Source organism: Artibeus jamaicensis, unplaced genomic scaffold (assembly GCF_021234435.1).
Source record: "Artibeus jamaicensis isolate MK-2021 breed Jamaican fruit bat unplaced genomic scaffold, CSHL_Jam_final contig_456, whole genome shotgun sequence".
In the NCBI taxonomy this organism is placed as follows: Eukaryota; Metazoa; Chordata; class Mammalia; order Chiroptera; family Phyllostomidae; genus Artibeus; species Artibeus jamaicensis.
Window position 1 is genome coordinate 7387890 of NW_026521839.1, and position 19884 is coordinate 7407773.

Sequence of the window (19884 nt, forward strand, 5' to 3'; positions counted from 1 at the left end):
CTTGGTTACTGTATTCAAGTTTTTTGTATTGACCATACATTATTTTGTGATAGAAAAAATGTATTATAAAATAGAAAGCTATAAAGTCCATGTAATAGCAGGGAGTGGAAGGGATGGTGAAGGAAAAATATTGTATACCATTAGATTAAGAAAAACATAATACAAAGTAGTGATACTATTAGAACAGCTATGATTTTTTAAATTCTAAAAAAATTTTGTGTGACAATTATATCTAATTTAGCTTTTTATTCCTTGGGGGAAAAGACTGGCTACACCAAAAATGTGTTGTTTGTAGAGTAGTAATTGCCAAAAGCATCTTGAAATCATCTCTATTTTCTTGTTATTGAAAAACAACAAAAATTATATACAACTATAAAAACCAACAATTTGATAAAAGGCAAAATGTAAGAATTCTAAACAAGTCATAAAAGCATTATTGTGTGTGCCTCAGTTGGTTGCACATCCTCCCACAAACCCGAAAGTCACCAGCTAGAGATTCCCAGTCAGGCACATGCCTGGGTTGCAGGTTCGGTCCCTGGTCGGTGGGAATGAGAGGCAACCGGGTGGAGGTTTCTCTCTTCCATGGGTTTTTCTGTCCCTTTCTCTCTCCCTCCCTTTCCCTCTCTCTAAGCCTCTCTATAACTAACTAACTAACTAACTAACTAACTAAGTAAAATCATAAAAGCATCATTTCACTGCCTATAATGCCATTGTTAAATAAAATGTTTTAATTTCCACGACTGAAAGCGTTGATCAAAATAAAGGGTTTATTAGGCCATGTCTAACAACAACAACAACAACAAAAAGAAGACCGGTCTTGGAGCATGCCATCTCAATTCAGCAGCTTGACTAGGTAGGAAAGACGACATGTCATCCCAGAATTTTGCAAGCCTTTTCTTTCACCAGGTAAGGGCAGAAAGATGTAATTTGTTCTGAAAGGATTCACTAGACATAGGCATCACTTGGTTATCCAGTGGCACAGGATGCGCCCACAAACTACACTCTATTTTTCGTCCAATCACATCACCCCAAAGGCGCGGGACACTCCCTCCCTGCAGTCTTTCTCGCTCCTACTCCCACCCCTAGCTTCCCAGGGCACATTTCACTTATTCCTCTGTCACGCCCAAAGATAGTGGCTTTTATCCCCTTCCTTTCCTGTTTCTAACTTTCCCGCCCCAGTAGCTCTTGGCCAATCAGAAAAGTAATTGTTTCTTCTTTCCCGGCCTCTTGGTGACGTAACGAAATATGAGATCCATGATTGGCTTTTCCGGAGCAAGAGTTCACCAATAACAGGCAAACTTTTTTGGTTCAGGCGCTCAGCTAGTATTGTCGCTGGTGATTGGCTGGAGTGGCTGAGACAGAAAAATGGCTGTGAGTCCCTCTGTTGTCCCTGTGGCCCTGACGGCTCCGGTGGTGCCTGTCTTGTCAGCGAGTGGCGATTTCTCAAATTTGCGGGAAATTAAAAAGCAGCTGCTACTTATCGCCAGCCTCACTCGGGAGCGGGGCCTACTGCACAGTAGCAAATGGTAAGATGTCGGGGTGGGAAGGGACCCGGCTTAATCCTTGGCCTTGGGGGGCTTGCGAAGCTGATTCGGTTTGCCGGGGTGTTCCAGGTCCGCCGAGTTAGCCTTCTCTCTTCCGGCGTTGCCTCTGGCCGAGCTTCAGCCGCCTCCGCCTATTACAGAGGTAAGGACTTCGCAGCCCGCGCTCCCCATCAACCGAAGAGGTACCGAGTGATCTGTCCCTGGAGGGGAGCAGACTACTTAGCAGGAATGTTTGTAGAGGGAATTCAAGCATTTAAATAGCAGGGTGGTTGTGTTGAGCTTTGAAAGATCTGGTGGTGCTTTTACTTAAGCTGGAGAGAGTAAGTAAACACTCCTAAGATTTCAGCCCTTTAGATTTTGTAGCCCAGCCTAGTCAATACTTATAACGATGAGAAGAATTAAAAGTTTTTACAACAGTACGGAACTGGTTTTGGATTCAAACAGCTATAGGTTCAAATCTCAGCCACACTAGTGACTTTTGGCAGCTTAACCTCTTGAAACATAGTTTCCTCATCTGTGAAATGCAGATACTTGTATTTATTTTATGGAATATTGAGATAATTAAATGAGATATAAATATATTTCAGGTGTCATCTATAGTACATATGTTTATATAGTTTGTGTAATCTGAATGCTTTTATCATAATCCATTTGTTACTTGATTCCAACTCCTCCTCTCCCCACTTAAAAACAGTGACTGTTCTTTACTCCAAAAGGTTTGGAGCAAGTGAGTGGGGGTAGGGGAAGAAATAAGCAAATGGCAAGTGGATGTGAAAAGACCACCAGAATGCTAAGCTGAATAGCCACATTTAAGACATTTTTACTAGTGAAGGACACGCCAAATATGTTTTGGTTCCTGTTTTGGAACAAGAAGAATGAGGAGAATTAAATTATTAAAGTTTTAATCAACTTATTCCTAGAATTTGGTTAGGAGGGTTGTTTGTTTTTAACTTAAATATCCATCATTTCATTTTTTTTACATAGAGAATTATAGCAGTCTTCTATACTTTTTGCAATACTAACATGTCAAAACCTTATTTTACTTTACCAATTTTTAGAAAGAGAAGGGGAGAGAGAGAAACATTGATTTGCTGCTCCAGTTGTTTCTGCATTCATTGGATGATTCTCATATATGCCCTGACTGGGAATTGAATGCACAACCTTGGCCAACCTAGGTATATCCAACAATGCTGTAACCAGCTGAGCTACCCAGCCAGGGCTTTTCAAAATGCTCTTGAAGTATAAGTAATTGCACAGTTGTTGTATTTATGTAGGGATTTAAAAGCCTGGAGAAGGAAGGGAATGTCAAATATTAATGCCAGACATTTTCCATGACTTTTTTACTTTTTCCTCATATCAAATCTATATTATTGGCACCATTTTACAGATGAAGACCTGAATACTCAAAAGAAGCTATGTGGTTTGCCTACTAATGTCATGAAACCAAGAAATCAAAGAGTTAAAATTTGAATACAGGCCCCTAATACTAAAGTTTATATGCAACCTCCACTACATTTGCAGAAACAATACAAATTTCTGAGTGTGTTGGTTTAGTTTTTTTTTTAATTTTTATTTTTTCGCCCTGGCTGGTGTGGCTCAGTGGATGGAGTGCTGGACTGCAAAGCAAAAGGTCACTGGTTCAGTTCCCAGTCAGGGCACATGCCTCGGTTGAGGGCCAGGTCCTCAGTAGGCGGTGTGTGAGGGTGAAGCACACATTGATGTTTCCCTCCCTCTCTTTCTCCCTCCCTTCCCCTCTTTCTTAAAATAAATAAAATCTTTTAAGAAATTTATTTTTCCCCCAATGTTTTATTTGGGGGGGTGGAGTTCTCTGACCTCGTTCCATAATAAAAAAATATATATATTTTACATGTATTTCAGGTTTTTTGGGAGGAGGAAAAATTACTTTTTTTATGTCTTGAAATCAATGAATATACATCATGGATTTGAACTTTTATTGTCCTATTCCCAACCACTTACAAAAACTTGTCTCTTTTCTAGGAGGATGCCCAGGATATGGATGCTTACACCTTGGCCAAGGCCTACTTTGATGTTAAAGAGTATGATCGGGCAGCACATTTCCTGCATGGCTGCAATAGCAAGAAAGCCTATTTCCTGTACATGTATTCTAGATATCTGGTGAGGGCCATTTTAACATGTCATTCTACCTTCAGTGAAGCATCCATATTTAGAACCAAGTGGAAAGAGTTAAATCTTTTAAATAGCTTATCAGTAGTCTACTTGGTGAATATACTTTATAAGAACTTGACAATAATAAAGGAGTTATTATTGACATAAATAAAGTAAAAATGATATGAAGTAAAATATTTAAAATATTGATAATATTAATTATTGATGAAGGTGTGGGCCAGTAGACCCCGTTTTAGGAGTTAAAAATTCATACAGCCATATTGGCAGTCAGTTGTGGCTGAGTATGTTAATTTGAAATACTATGACCAAACAATTCTACTTTAAGTAACTTGTCCAATGCAGATACCTCAATATGTGTACAAGATTATATGTACAGGGCTGTTCACTGAGGTATTTTTTGTAATACTCCAAAAATGTCAACAACCTAAATATCCATTTGTCAAGGAATTCACCGTTATTTCTTGCCTAAAGTATTTTTTACTTTGATGTTGCAAAATGATGATTTTCGCTTCCATCAGTTTCCACATGTACTACTCACCACTTGGCATTCCACTCTAAGCAAGGGGAGAGCCTTTCCTCCCATTTCCATTGATTAATCTCTCTATTATCACTGTGGGCTCAAGAATTCTTTTATTTTTAATTATTTACAATTCAATACTGTACTTAATTATTTTGGTACTCACATTACTCCAGATTTGAGCAGCGGTAGCCCCTAAATATTTACTTAAAATTAGTGATCAGTCGTCGACACCATTTTGTTTGGTCTTGAGCCCTTGAGATATTAGAATCAGTCTACTCATTTTAGAACAGGTTCAGAATAAATTGGTAAAAAGACCTCAGTGTGGATTTTCTCTTACAGTCTGGAGAAAAGAAGAAGGATGATGAAACAGTTGATAGCCTAGGTATGAATTTTCTTTTTTTTTTACCTTTTAGATAAGGCAGAGGGGTTGCACACGCAAATGCCTATAGGAACCAAGCAAATAATACACGTGTGTGAAGTAATCTAGGGAGAGCTGTTGCGAATTAGATCGACTAACTGGCTGATTGTCACCCAGCTCCAGCTGAGGGCTGCTTTGTGGCCTGGAGTTGTCAGGGCTTTCTTTCCTAGGCCCTACCCCATCACTGCAACCTGCAGCCAGAAATTCAGATTTTTAGTTGAGGCTTCTGATTTTTAAATGTTACTAGTTCAAAAACTTAAACACTTTTTTGGTCCTAAAAAACTATGACTGCAGAGGACTTCCGCCAAGATGGAGGCGTAGGTGGAAGCACTGGGCCTTCTCGTACAACCAAGTTTAAAAACAATAAAGTTTTAGCAACAAAAATGCAGCCAAAACCACAGAAAATTGAACTACACGGAAGTCTGACAACAACGAACCCTTCAGCCAAACTGGTAAGAGGGGCAGAGCCAGCAGCAGAGTGGGGTCGGGCAGGAAAAATCCTCTGGACCAATTCGGGCGCGTGACCCAGGTGCGCCAGCAGCCGTGGGTGGATCCACTGAGGGCTGATCGAGGTCACACATTCACACGCAGATAAACCAGTGAAGGAGCTAGCAGTGAGATGGACCGCACAGGCCCCAGTGGCAGGAAGCGGCAGAGGGAACTGCCATTGTCCTTCTCAGACTCTGCCCCCACTTACAGCGTCACAAACCAGCGACCTGGGTGGTCCCGCCCTGGTGAACAACTAAGACTCCGTTCCTCATACATAACAGGCACAAGAGATCAAAACATGGCTCAAGAACAACTCAGAGCCCCAGAGCCAATAATTCTAAGTGACCAAAAGATAGCCAAACTTTCAGATGCACAGTTCAAAACACCAGTGATCAGGATGCTCACAAAACTGGTTGATTTTGGTCACAAATTAGAGGAACATATGAAGGCTAAACTAATTGAAATGAAGGGAAATGCACAGGAAACCAATAGTAATGGAAACAAAACTGGGACTCAAATCAATGGAGTGGACCAGAAGGAGGAAAAAAAATGACCAAACAGAAAAATATGAAGAAACAAGAATTCAAAAAAAATGAGAGGCTTAGGAACCTTCAGGACATCTTTAAACGTTCCAGCATGCGAATTATAGGGGTACCAGAAGGGGAAGAGGAACAGCCACAAGTGGAAAACTTACTTGAACAAATAATAAAGGAGAAATTCCCCAATCTGGCAAAGGAAATAGACTTCCAAGAAATCCAGGAAGCTCAGAGAGTCCCAAAGAAGTTGGACCCAAGAAGGAACACACCAAGGCACATCATCATTACATTAGCCAAGATGAAAATGAAGGAGAGAATCCTAGAAGCAGCAAGAGATAAGGGGACAGTCACCTACAAAGGAGTTCCCATCAGACTGTCAGCTGATTTCTCAAAAGAGACCTTACAGGCAAGAAGGAGCTGGAAAGAAGTATTCCAAGTCATGAACTCCAAAGACCTACATCCAAGATTGATCTATCCAGCAAAGCTTTCATTTAGAATGGAAGGGCAGATAAAGTGCTTCTCAGATAAGATCAAATTCAAGGAGTTCATCATCACCATACCCTTATCATATGAAATGTTAAAGGGACTTACCTAAGAAAAAGAAGATAAAAAACATGAACAGTGAAAGGACAGCAAACACAGTTAGTAAGAACCACACCTAAAACAAAAGCAAACTAAGAGGACAGCTAGATCAGGAGCAGAACCATAGAAATGAAGATCACATGGAGGGTTAGCAACAGGGGAGTGGGAGAAGGAGAAGGGGGGAGAAGGTACAGAAAATAAGTAGCATAGATGGTAGATAGAAAATAGATAGGGGGAGGGCAAGAATAGTATGGGAAATAAAGAATCTAAAGAACTTGAGACGTGGTCATAAACTAAAGGGGGGATTGGTGGGGGAGGGGGTGTGCAGAGTGGAGGGGAATGAAGGGGGGAAATAGAACAACTGTAATGGTATAATATATTTTTAAAAAACTATGACTTAAGACCACTATCAGTTGTAATTTTTGGAAGAAAGTAAACAAGTTGTATAAGATATCATCGGCCACTTGTGAGTGCTTGCTGGAAGTTTCAGGTATAGCTGCTTGATGCCAAAGGGAATATCTAGGTCTGTACATGAAGACCAGTGTGTTCTCTTAGATCAGAGACTTTGTTTCTTTCCTAGGTCCTCTGGAAAAAGGACAAGTGAAAAATGAGGCTCTCAGAGAACTGAGAGTAGAGCTTAGCAAAAAGCACCAGGCTCGGGAACTTGATGGATTTGGCCTCTATCTGTAAGTGTTAGAGTAACTTTGAACTTCCTATAACATTCTCCTGAGTAGAAGAGATGTTACAGAGCATTAACGTTTGTGATTGTTCTCTTCTTTGCTAGGTATGGTGTTGTGCTTCGAAAACTGGATTTGGTGAAAGAGGCCATTGATGTATTTGTGGAGGCTACTCATGTTTTGCCTTTGCACTGGGGAGCCTGGCTAGAACTCTGTAACTTGATTACAGACAAAGAGATGGTAAATTGAGATGAGATATGTGAAAAACCCTGTGCTTCAAGTCTTACGTAATTCTGTAATAATGGAGTGGAGGGAGAGAGGTTTGCTAAGCCTTTGACTATAGCTAGCTCTTTGCTCCTTCTCTGGTCTGTTTCACTGTTGGGATTTTGGTCTTAAGGTCTTCATTTGAAAGACAGATGTCTAGCTCTTGTTCGGTAGTTGCTGTTGGATTTGCATTCAGTCGTATTAGGATATCTTTTCATGTTCATGTTTTCACATTCAAATTTTACTGTAACTAGTTTTATAGACTAAATGCTGTTACAGCGTTTCTCCTGATTCCAAAGATGCTGCAGGAAAAGGTCATCTGATATCAAGGATTATATTTAAAATATGTTAAGTTTGCTGAGCTTACAGGACTCTGAAGACATAGAGATTTGTTAATTAATGAAATAATGTATATGAAATTGCTTTATACACTGTAATCATTTCATTAGTTATCATTAGAGGATATTGTCTACAGAGTTTATTGTGCTGCCCTTCAGTAGTTAATGGAAATGACAACACTTTTCCATTTGCTTGTTCTAAAGAGCCAAAGGCTGATAGATTTCCCCCAATAATGATATATGCTACTAAATCTGTGTCTGAAATCTTAACCTTGGTTTACTTGTATTCATCTATCTCTAACTGCCTACTAGACTTTATTTCAAAATACACAAAACCAAATTTCACATCTTATCTGCCAAATTCTTTCTCCCAACTCAACAGACTCTCATTAGTGGCACTGTTTCTCAAGACGCCCATTCTTAATGTCTCAATTATATTACTCTCTTCCCTTTCTTTTATTTCCTTTACCTATTCAGTCACCAGATATTCCCATGGTTTGCTTCTTGTATACACCTTTCTCTCAGCTTCCTTTGCCATCTTGGTTTTCATCTCCAATTTGGATTTCTTATAAGCAATAGATACTTTTATCTAGCTTTCCCATCTTTACATTTCCGTTTCCAAGCCATCCTGCATATTGTTTCCAAACTTTTTCTTAAAACATCCATGTCATCATGTCATTCTCTTGCAAAAAAAACTTGGTTTCCTATTTGCATCCCATTTCTTGTTGCACCATGGGGCCCATCCTACCAGTTCAGTCTTACACAAACCACCTTGTTTGCTCAACTTCTTTACCCACACTCATCATGTCTGTTTTCCCTCTATTTATGTTGCCCTCTCATAGAACATTGTCTTTTTTTCCTCCACTCCCTTTTTTATATTCAAATTTACTCATCCTCCAAGACACCTCAGATCCTATCTATTTTGTGAAGCCTTTTCCATCTAGGCCCCTTTCTCTGTACTATGCTTGTAAGTCTTATTAGAATTGAACTGCCCTGTGTTCATTATTAAGTGTTGTGATAAACTTTTGGTGATAAAGTCCTTTAGGCTAGTGATTTTCGATGTTTTTCATCCTATGGCACACATAAACTAATTTCTAAAATTCAGGGATTTTTAGTATGGGATTTTGACACCAAAAATATGTTTTTTACCAATACGACAAGAAAAGTAAGTATAATTTTGCTTTGTTCACACCAGGTGGCTATTGTATCAGCTGTTGTCATTTTTAAAATTTAAAAAAAAATTGACAATCTAAGGGAAAAGAGGTCAGTGCCCCTGACTAAATAGGTATTGTATGTTTTAAAAATCCTTGTGGCACACTGGTTGAAAATTGCTGCTGTAGACAGTAAAAATAGTTCCTTGATATTCATTTGGAGAGAGGTCAAAGTATACTAAGTATGTCCCCCTCTCTCCTGCTGCCAGCTGAAGTTCCTGTCTTTGCCTGACACCTGGATGAAGGAGTTTTTTCTGGCTCACATATACACAGAGTTGCAGTTGATAGAGGAGGCGCTGCAAAAGTATCAGAATCTCATTGATGTAGGCTTCTCTAAGAGCTCATACATTGTTTCCCAAATTGCAGTTGCCTATCACAATATCAGAGGTAAGTGAATAAGGACAATGAAATCCATCAAACCCTGAAAGTAGCATTGTGTTGTTTTCTGAACTATCTTCTTTCTGCAGATATTGACAAAGCCCTCTCTATTTTTAATGAGCTAAGGAAACAAGACCCTTATAGGATTGAGAATATGGACACATTCTCCAACCTTCTTTATGTCAGGGTGAGCTGCTTCGTTTACTTGGACTTCATTAGCTCTTTTGTGTTTTCATCTGGGTTGGATTGCCACTCAGTTGCATTAGCTACAAGAAAAATAATTTAAGGGGTTCCTTTTTCATGCTTAGACCATCCTTTTCTTTTCTTCCAGAGCATGAAATCTGAGTTGAGTTACTTGGCTCACAACCTCTGTGAGATTGATAAATATCGTGTAGAAACATGCTGTGTAATTGGTAAGACTCATCATTCTTTTTCTTTTAAGTTTTATTTTTATCGTAAGTAATTCAAATGTAAAAATAACAACAATGTAAAAATGCCAAAGGTAACAGAATTATATACAGTAGAATGTGAAAGCTCACTGTAACCCTGTCCCCAAGGTTGTTTGGCGAACATAGTTCCAGAATGTTTCTCTGTGTGAACACTAAGAATGTGTGTGCATGCACTTGTGTGTGTACAGTTTGCTTATAAAAATAAAATCATTATACACGCTGCTTTGTAACTCCTTTTTTTAAAACTTTATATTTCCATTTTTTAATTTTACTACATCTAGATTTTTATTATGTTTTTATGGCTATTTAGTATTCTGTTATATAGATGTGCCATCATTTTTATTTAATCATTTTCTATTATATAAGTTATGACCAGTGTTTGTTAATACAAAAATTGCTTCAGGAAACATCTTTGTATGTGTACATCTATTTTTGCATGTTTATGCAATTATTTCTGTGTAATAAGCAGTGAAAGACTGAATAAAAAGTGTGTATATTTTAACCTTTAGTATTACTGAAAAGTTTGTAAGAATCTCCAGGCCTATGAAAAGAGATGAAAGTACCTGTTACCTATTTCTCTGTATTAGGTTGTCTCAGTTTTGGCACTAATGACATTCTGGGCTAACAGCCTTTTTGTGTGTGGGGCTGTTCTGTGCATTGTAGGGTGTTAGCAGTATCCCTAACCTATACCCAGTGCTCCCTTCCCCCAGTTATGATGATCATATATGTTTACAGGTATCGCCAAATAACCTCTTGGGGTCAGAATAATCCCTGTTTAAGAACTATGGTCCTATGTACTTGGCCATGCTAGTGTGGCCTGATAGTCAGTTGATAGAAAGAGCTGAATGGCCGTTCCTGGATAAAAGTAAGTTTGGTTGATTGTGATTGAAAGCATAGGTTCCCTGGAGATGAAAGAGATATATGTGTCCCTGAGTCTTTAGTGACACTGCATTGAGATCATGCGTTTGTATCTCTCAAGCTCAAGATGTTGTTAATAAACCAATAGGATTTCAATACATTAACTATTCAATAAGTATTTCCAGCCCTTGCGGAAATTGTAGTCTGGCATGGGAAATAAGTATTTTAAAAAAAAGCATAATGGGTCCTATGGGAACATAGATAAGAGTAGGAATAAGTAATCTTTTCAATATCAGAACATTATGAATCAAGTCCATTAAGGTGAGGGTGGAATTCTCAATTTATTCAGAAAACATGCATCTTCTGAGTACCAGGCACTGTGCTTTGTATTGTAGTACCTACCCTGATTGCCTATTTAGGAAGGCAATAATAAAACAATCATAATACTGTGAGCTGAGTGTTATGATTGAGGCAAACATAGGGTGCTAAGATAGTACATAGTAAAGGCATCACATCCAGTGTGAGATTAGGGAACGTGATACTTGAAGAACAGGCAGGAGTGGAAGAGTTCAGTAAGGGAGAAGGATGGACTGGGGAAGGGTATCACAGTGCAGAGGTATTTAAGTGTGGGACAGATGTTGTGCTGGAAATAGTTCAACATCCTGAAGCATGGTGTGGGAGGTAAGAATGTACCAAAAAGGGCTAGATCTTGAAGAGCTTTTTTTGTCTTGCTTAAAGTTTAGATTTTCTTCTTAAGGCAGTAGGAGTCTTCTGAAGGATTTTAAACCAGAGTGATGAAAGTTGTCAGGTTTTCATTTTGAAATGATCATTGGAGACTGTGCTGGGAGGATTAGAAAAAGGCCAAGACTAGAGGCGCGGAGACCAGCTAGGAAGCTTTTGCAATAATCCAGTCTAAGGATGATGAGAACCTAAGAGGAGGATGTGTTGGCAGGAGGAATGGAGAGAGGAATTTAGGAACTAGAGCAAACAGGAATTGGTAACTGGGCAGCCGGACCGATAACGGTGCCCTTTACATGAAGAAAGTAGAAAAGATTAGGAAATAGGAGTAGGAAAGATTAACGAACAGTTCTTTTTTCTAAACCTATTGGCTTAAAGCCAATTAAAAGAAAAGGCAACATACATATGAAGAGGAATGATTTAGGAGTTTCCTGTTTTTTTATTAATCACTTCAGGTGAACTCTTCAATGGACTGTTTTTTTTTTTTTTCCTCAGCATGTCTGTAATGCCCAGCAAAGTTCCTGAGATTTGGTTAATAAATGTTTGTTGAATTACCCTTAAAATTTAAGAGTAAGGAACATTAGCCCTAGCTGGTGTGGTTCAGTGGATTGAGTGCCGGCCTGCAAAGCAAAGGGTTGCTGGTTTGAGTCCCAGTCAGAGCACATGCCTGGGTTGCGGGCCATGTCCCCTGTTGGGGGGCATGTGAGAAGCAATCAATAGATGTTTCTCTCATACACCAGTGTTTCTGTCCCTCTCTTTCTCCTTCCCTTCCCTTCTCTCTAGAAATGAGTAAATAAAATCCTTTAAAAAACAATGTAAGTTGCTCAGCACATTGTAATCATTCAGTACTTTTTAGCTGTTCCAACTGGTCAAAAAAATCTCATCTACTTAATCTTTGTCTAGAACTTAACGATTCTAACTTCTTAACATCTCCTTTGTCCTTCGTTAGCAGCTAGGGTTATACCCTTGCTACCACTACTACCCCATTTTTTTCTGTTCTGTTGCAAAAGTTAACCTTTGGACACTCTGCCTAGGGTCTCTGTTTCTGAGTCAGGGGCAGAAGCGAAGATATCTTTGTGCAAGACATAAAATTCTCCATTTTGCTTTTTTTCCAGGTGAATATGAACTTGAATTTGTGCTTAAACAATCAGGTTTGGGGTACAGACAATTGTTATAAATAATTTCTCCTGAATCGAACTAACAGCTGGGTCTATAAAGATTTTAAAATAATGTGGAAGTTTTTTTTTTTATTTTATTTTTATTTTTATTTTTTTATTGATTATGCTGTTACAGTTGTTCTATTCCCCCTTTATTCCCCTCCACCCTACCCACCATCACCCCCCCTTTAGTTTATGACCATGTGTCTCAAGTCCTTTAGATTCTATATTTCCCATGCTATTCTTGCCCCCCCATCTATTTTCTATCTACTGTCTATGCTACTTGTTTTCTGTACCTTCTCCCCCCTTCTCCTCCTTCCACTCCCCTGTTGCTAACCCTCCTTGAGATCTTCATTTCTATGTTTCCACTTCTGATCTAGCTGTCCTTTTAGTTTGCTTTCGTTTTAGGTGTGGTTGTTAATAACTGTGAGTTTGTTGTCCTTTCACTGTTCATGTTTCTTTAACTTCTTTTTCTTAGATAAGTCCCTTTAACATTTCATATAATAAGGGCTTGGTGATGATGAACTCCTTGAATATGATCTTATCTGAGAAGCACCTTATCTGTCCTTCCATTTTAAATGAAAGTTTTGCTGGATAGAGCAATCTTGGTTGTAGGTCTTTGGATTTCATGACTTGGAATACCTCTTTCCAGCCCCTTCTTGCCTGTAAGGTCTCTTTTGAGAAATCCGCAGACAGTCTGATGGGGACTCCTTTGTAGGTGACTGTCCCCTTATCTCTTGCTGCTTCTAGGATTCTCTCCTTCATTTTCATCTTGGCTAATGTAATGATGATGTGCCTTGGTGTGTTCCTTCTTGGGTCCAACTTCTTTGGGACTCTCTGAGCTTCCTGGATTTCCTGGAAGTCTATTTCCTTTGCCAGATTGGGGAAATTCTCCTTTATTATTTGTTCAAATAAGTTTTCCACTGGTGGCTGTGCCTTTCCCCCTTCTGGTACCCCCTATAATTCGGATGTTGGAGCGTTTCAAGATGTCCTGGAGGTTCCTAAGACTCTCCTCATTTCTTTGAATTCTTGCTTCTTGACTCTTTTCTCTTTGGCCATTATTTGCTTTCTTCTGGTCCACTCCATTGAGTTGAGTCCCAGTTTCCTTTTCATTGCTATTGGTGTCCTGTGCAATTCCATTCATTTCAATTAGTTTCGCCTTCATATATTTGTCTAATTTGTCGGTATAATCAACCAGTTCTGTGAGGATCCTGATCACCAATGTTTTAAACTGTGCGTCTGAGAGTTTTGCTATTTCTTCATCGCTTAGATTTATTGGCTCTGGGGCTCTGAGATCCTCCTGCGCCATTCTTGGTCTGTTCGGGCCCTTTAAGTGTGAGAATCGGCGCCTTGGACTCCCAGGTCGCTGGGTTGTGATGCTGTATGTGGGGGCGTGGCCTGAGCGGGGAAATGGCGACCCCCTCTGCCGCTTCTCACAGCTGGGTGCGGAGGAGCAGTGCCTTAGGTGGTTCACCTGGGCCGGGCCGCTCAGAGTCGCTGGGTTATGACGCTGTATGTGGAGGTGGGGTCAGAGCAGGGAAATGGCGGCGCCCTCCACTGCCGCTTGCCGTGGGGACCTGCCAGCCCGGTCCAACCGCCCACCCCCTCGCCTGTCTACCCTCGCACAAATGCGCGACCTCAGTCAACACACAGCCCCGCTGCCCCGCTGTCTCCCCCTCGTTCCTCGCCTGGTTGCTCGCTGGGTCGCTCACTAGGTCTGACCCTGCGCCTGGATTCCACCGGCCTGAGTGTGTCTGGCCGAGTCCTCCTGTGTAACCCTGCTCCGCCAGCCGCTGGTTTCGCCCCTTACCAGTCAGGCTGAAGAATTTGTTGTTAACGGACTCCCGAAAAGTTCAATTTTCTGTGTTCTGGCTGTGTTTTCTGTTGCTAATATTTAGTTTTCTCTAATCTTGGTTGTGTGAGAAGGCATGGCACATCCACCTATGCCTCCATCTTGGCGGAAGTCTGGAAGTTTTTTTTTGTTTTTTGTCAAAATTAAATAATATTCTATAATTTCTCTGCAATTTGCTTTTTCCACTTGACAGTATATCATAATCTCTTCAAGTGTGTGTGTATATATATATATATACACACATACACACATGTCCCAAAACCTCTCTTTTTATTTAGTTTATTTGTGCATATACAATTTATACATAAAAGAGATTTTTTGAAGTGCAGGGTTTTTTTGGTGGTGTTTTTTATTTTGCTTGCTGCTCCCTTTCCCCTTTAAGATACATGTGTTAGGATATTCCATACCACATAAAAATGTATGTACACATATGTAGGGTTTAATGGGCTATTTGCTTTACAAAAATAGATCACATTAGCTCTGGATGGTGTGGCTCAGTTGGGTGAAGCATCATCCTGTAACCTGAAAGGTTACCTGCTTGATTCCTGGTCAGGGCACATGCCTGGGTCGCAGTCCAGATCCCCAGCGGGGGGTGCACAAGAGGCAGCTATTGATGTTTCCCTCTCTTTCTGCCTCCCTTCCCCTTTCTCTAAAAATAAATAAATAAAATCTTTAAAAAATGTACAGAAATATACATTTCTCTGTATTTCCTTTTTTTCATTCAACAAGATCTCGTAAAATTTCCTCCAATTGTTGGTATAGCTGTAATTCATCCTGTTTTTTAAAAAATAGCTTTATTGAGGTATAATTTACATATCGTAAAATTCATCCACTTTATCTTTATAGTTCATGAGTTTTTATAAATTTATACAGTTGTGTAACCATAGCCATAATCCACTTTTGGATACTCTGTCACCCCAAAAAGTTTCTTTGGGTCTATTTGCAGTCAGTCTCACTTCCATTGCCTAGCAGGCACAGTCTGCTTTCTGAGTGTCTATAGTTTTACCTTTTGTAGAAGTGTCATATAAATGAAGTCTCGCAGTATTTAGCCTTATTGTCTGGCATCTCTCACCTAGCAGGTTTTGAGGTTCATCCATGTTGTAGCATGTATCAGTAGTTACTTCGTTTTTATTGCTGACTAGTATTCCATTGTTTGGATATGTAACAGATTTTGTGTGTCCATTTACTAGTTGACATAAGACAAATGGCTTTTGTACCCTTTCTTCAGATAAAATCTTTCACAGAATCCTAATATCTTTGACTTGCTTTTTTAAAGACCAATGATAATATAACTGCTTTGATTCCTAAGGGAGAGGGAGCTCAGAGCTCTACATTTTTCACCCTTGAGATACCTATCTCCTTAGAACCCTAAGAATATAGTTGGAAAACCACCAATCTAAAGCTTACTCTAGAAATTTCCTACCCTATAAGAAAATATGTGTATAAAAACTATATCCAGATGAAATAAAATGAAGAAAAAAACTTGGAGTGTTAGGGAACACTTTTTTTTATAACCAGAATGTGTGATAGATGATACGTATACGTTTCCTAAGGGAATGATGATATTCCTCTTGTGTACAATTTGGCTTTTCTACAAGGACCTTGAGGGGAGTGCGTTATGCTTTCATGCTCACTCTGTGGAATGCTGTCTATTTTAGAGGACTTTTGTTTTTACCTTTCTAATTATTCATATTTTTGTTTGTTTTTCAATCAGGCAATTATTATAGTTTGCGTTCTCAGCATGAAAAAGCAGCCTTGTATTTCCAGAGAGCCTTGAAATTGAATCCCCGGTATCTTGGGGCCTGGACACTGATGGGACATGAGTACATGGAAATGAAGAACACATCTGCTGCTATTCAGGCTTACAGGTGAGCTCCTAGTTGCAGGGCTGGTGGAACAGATTGCCATGATACTAGGAGCCTCTGTTGAGCCTGCAGGTTGCTAATCTTGATTCTGCCCTTTTACTGGTCTATCTTCCATTTCTTAGACATGCCATTGAGGTTAATAAACGGGACTACAGAGCCTGGTATGGCCTTGGGCAGACCTATGAAATCCTAAAGATGCCATTTTACTGCCTTTATTATTACAGACGGGCCCACCAGCTTCGGTAAGTCTGGCTACTTGACAATGTGTTTGTTGTAGGAAGGGCTGCTACTTTTCTTTTGATGGCTACTAAGTGACTAGCTGGCGGGTGGTGTATGGAGTGCAGATGTACTGGACAAAGGGATGATTCATGTCCCAGATGGGAGAAAGCAAAATGGCCTGAGATTTCATCATGCCACTAAGAATGGTGTGCAATTTAAAACTTATGAATTGTTCATTTCTGGAATTTTCCACGAAATATTTAAGACTACAGTAACTGAAACTGTGGAAAGTGAAACCGTGAATAAGTGGAGGGGACCACTGTAGTAGTGGTGGTGGTTCCTCAAGGGAGGACTTTTAGCTCTCTATAGTCTTTGCTCAGACTGCTATTCCTGTTTTCTCTCAGGCCTAACGATTCTCGTATGCTGGTTGCTTTAGGAGAATGTTATGAGAAACTCAATCAACTCGTGGAAGCCAAAAAGGTATCTGAAATTGACTCCTAGAGAATTTGAATGGAAATTTGCTGTTTGGATGAAGAATTGGGCTATCTGTGCTCTTTAACTTTTCTTCATTCTGATATCTCTATGTAGGGAAGTCTTAAAAAGTACATAGGCTTAAAAGCAAAGCTGGGGTGACATCATCAGTGGGAGTGGCGTTATGTAGCCTGGACCTATCAGATTTAATTAAAATGCCTTGTATCCTGCAAATCTGAAGTTTTGGGAGGTTCGTAGAACCTGAGCCTTTAGGTGATTAGACTTGGCACAGGTGGCAATCATCAGATTGACTGGTTTATTTTTTTGACAGTGTTATTGGAGAGCTTATGCTGTGGGAGATGTGGAGAAAATGGCCCTGGTGAAACTGGCAAAGTGAGTGAATGGAGTAAAATGCTACTGATATTTTTTTCAAGATTTTATTTATTTATCTTCAGAGAGAGGGAAAAGGAGGGGGAAGAGAGGGAGAAAAACACCAATGTGTGGTTACCTCTCAAGTGCCTCCACTACTTGGGGACCTGGCCCATAACCCAGGCATGTGCCCTGACTGGGAATCAAACTGGCCACCCTTTGGTTCACTGTCCAGCACTCAATCCACTAAGCCCCACTAGTGAGGGCCGCTATTGATATTTCTGTTGACTTCTCTTCTATGGTGGGTCTTGTATGCTCTAGAGCCTCCTATTCTTCATTCTGCGTAAGTGTGGTGATGTAGCATGCTGTATGAGTACTTGTTTGGAAATTTAGCCATCTTGACTTGAGAGAATGCCATTACTCTTTGAAGGGGGAATTGCTTTTTTATTAGGCAAGGGATTGAGAATGAATTAAAATGAAATGAAATTTCCACATCAGAGCAATCTAGGAAAACTAAGTACTGATTTCCTAATAAGGACTAGGAAAATAAGAAATAACTCAGAAATGATAGACAAACAGGTTCTTAAATGCAGTTTTATTCCTGCCAATTCTTTTCTGGTTTCTTAGGGGGAAAAAATCTGAATCACTTGGTATCTTTTTAAAATCTTACTCAGGGTATTAACAGCAAGTTTTGCAAAGGTGTCTTACCCAGCTTAAGTATTTACTAACTCTCCCTCCATTACCAGTAGCAGAGTAACGATTTTCAGCTTTGCTAAAATAACCATCACATGTGGGCACTAAAACTATTCTGGGTCTCAGTTTTTTATTTATGTTAAAATTTGTACTTGTCTATGTATTGTTATTTTTTTTGGTCTTAATCATGTACTTTTACTTTTTATCACTAATTTGGCTTTGAGATATGATTCGTACTTAAAGACTGATTTCTTTCATAGGCTTCATGAACAGTTGACTGAGTCAGAACAAGCTGCCCAATGTTACATCAAATATATCCAAGATATCTATTCCTGCGGGGTATGTGTCATGAGCATGACAGCTCAGTTGCTGATCTTATTTATTCTTTTTATCAGTATTTAAAAAAATATTTTATTTATTTTTAGAGAGAGGGGATGGGAAGGAGGAAGAGTGGGAGAGAAACATCAATGTGTGGTTGCCTCTCATGTGTCCCCTACTGGGGACCTGGCCTGCAACCCAGGCATGTGCCCTGACTAGGAATTGAACCGGCAACTTGTTGCTTCACAGGCCCGTGCTCAACGCACTGAACTACACCAGCCAGGGTGTATCAGTATTTTTAATCGATCGATTTGTTGTTCCACTTACTTCTGCACTCATTAGTTGATTATTATATGTGCCCTGACTGGAAATTGAACCTGCAACCTTGGTGTATCGGGTCAGCTCTCTACTGGCTGAGCTACAGGGCCAGGGCTCTGACCTCAGTCATTCCTGTTTTCCCTATCTAGGAAATAGTGGAACACTTGGAGGAGAGCACGGCTTTCCGCTATCTGGCCCAGTACTATTTTAAGTGCAAGCTGTGGGATGAAGCTTCAACTTGTGCCCAAAAGTGCTGTGCATTCAATGATGTGAGTATTAGTTCTTTAATAAAGAATGGATTTTAGGCTCGAACATGCGATCTTTACCATGATCTGGGGGTGGAAATTAGTTAAGAGGAATAAAGGCTATCTCGATTTGTAGAATATATATATGTATTTTAGAACCCATTTTTCAGCATCCTTGGACATATTTTGAAATAGTTGCCTGACTTTGTTTCAGACACGGGAAGAAGGTAAGGCCTTGCTCCGGCAAATCCTGCAGCTTCGCAACCAGGGAGAGACGCCTTCCACCGAGATGCCTGCTCCCTTTTTCCTGCCTGCTTCACTCTCGGCTAACAACACTCCTACGCGCAGAGTTTCTCCACTCAACCTGTCTTCAGTCACACCGTAGTTGGCTACTTTCAAGCTAGCACATTGCAAAGACTCAAATTAAGCCTTACCTTCATGTAAAAAACATCCATGTCTGTTCTTCTAAGGACCTTAGTTCTTTTGATGTGTACAGATGGAAACTCCTTGGGCAGAGTTTACAGAATCACCTTCAGAGTAGACAGAAGAATCCTGGCAGGAAAAGATGTTGTCTTTTGCCAGTTAGAAGCACTTCTATCTTCCTTATGTTCAGAGAGTAGCTACAGATCTTGGCCTTCTTCCCAGTTTATCCCACCCCAACCCCCCAAATTCTCTAATAGCACTTTAGCCCCTGCAAGGCTACAGGAACAAAGTTTTAATGCTGCTGGGAGTGGATGGTTTCGTGAGAGGTAAGGAAAGGAGAAAAGTCTGTGATTCTACCCTCTGCTGACAGTAGGGTCACTGGATATCCTAGCAAGGTCAGGGCACCGAATAGACATGAGCTTGTGGTCCTTGGATTTGTTGAGCATGACTATTCTGGTGTCAGATGTTAGGTCTAAATGGAATATAGCTGTACATTTGTTCTTATTCTAGAGTGATTCTTCCAAAACAATTTTTGAAGTCTCCTAGAAGCTTTCAAATTGGAAGGAACTTAGAGTTGAATAAAAGAAGGGACAAAAGAAGTCTTATAGAGTTATCTATATCTTTAACTAAAGCAAAGTAAGGAGACAAGATTACAGATAATTTCGTGGACATTGGGGAATAAACTCATTTCAAGCTGGTCTGTTTTAATATTTTTGATGTAATTATCATTTTCCCCCCTCTACAACAAATTTTTTTTCAGACTTCAATAATTAGACAAGGTGAGGGAAAGCACTGTTAGTGTGC

General features: G+C 39.9%; 1 protein-coding gene across 2 annotated transcripts; it reads left to right on the plus strand.

Annotated features, from left to right (window-relative positions):
- The first annotated feature begins 1358 nt into the window (after nt 1–1358).
- On the plus strand, nt 1359–19790 carry CDC23 (cell division cycle 23). 2 transcript variants are annotated; one of them, XM_037147667.2, is made up of 16 exons: nt 1359–1526; nt 1614–1686; nt 3543–3680; nt 4552–4594; nt 6818–6923; nt 7022–7154; nt 8937–9114; nt 9195–9292; nt 9437–9518; nt 15874–16027; nt 16147–16266; nt 16648–16723; nt 17046–17107; nt 18037–18115; nt 18562–18681; nt 18872–19790. In XM_037147667.2, exons 1-16 carry the CDS (start codon nt 1366–1368, stop codon nt 19040–19042), a joined length of 1794 nt encoding a protein of 597 aa, XP_037003562.2. In that variant the 5' UTR covers nt 1359–1365; the 3' UTR covers nt 19043–19790. The 2 variants fall into 2 exon arrangements, with proteins under 2 accessions (XP_037003562.2, XP_037003563.2); XM_037147668.2 differs by lacking the exon at nt 1614–1686 and having other exon boundaries at nt 1439–1526.
- Nucleotides 19791–19884: the final 94 nt, after the last annotated feature.

Coding starts and splice junctions, on each gene's coding strand:
- CDC23 (XM_037147667.2), top strand. CDS start 1,366: ATGGCTGTGAGTCCCTCTGTTGTCCCTGTGGCCCTGACGGCTCCGGTG. Junction 4,595..6,817: donor TGAAACAGTTGATAGCCTAG/GTATGAATTTTC, acceptor TTTCTTTCCTAG/GTCCTCTGGAAAAAGGACAA. Junction 9,519..15,873: donor AGAAACATGCTGTGTAATTG/GTAAGACTCATC, acceptor TTTTTCAATCAG/GCAATTATTATAGTTTGCGT.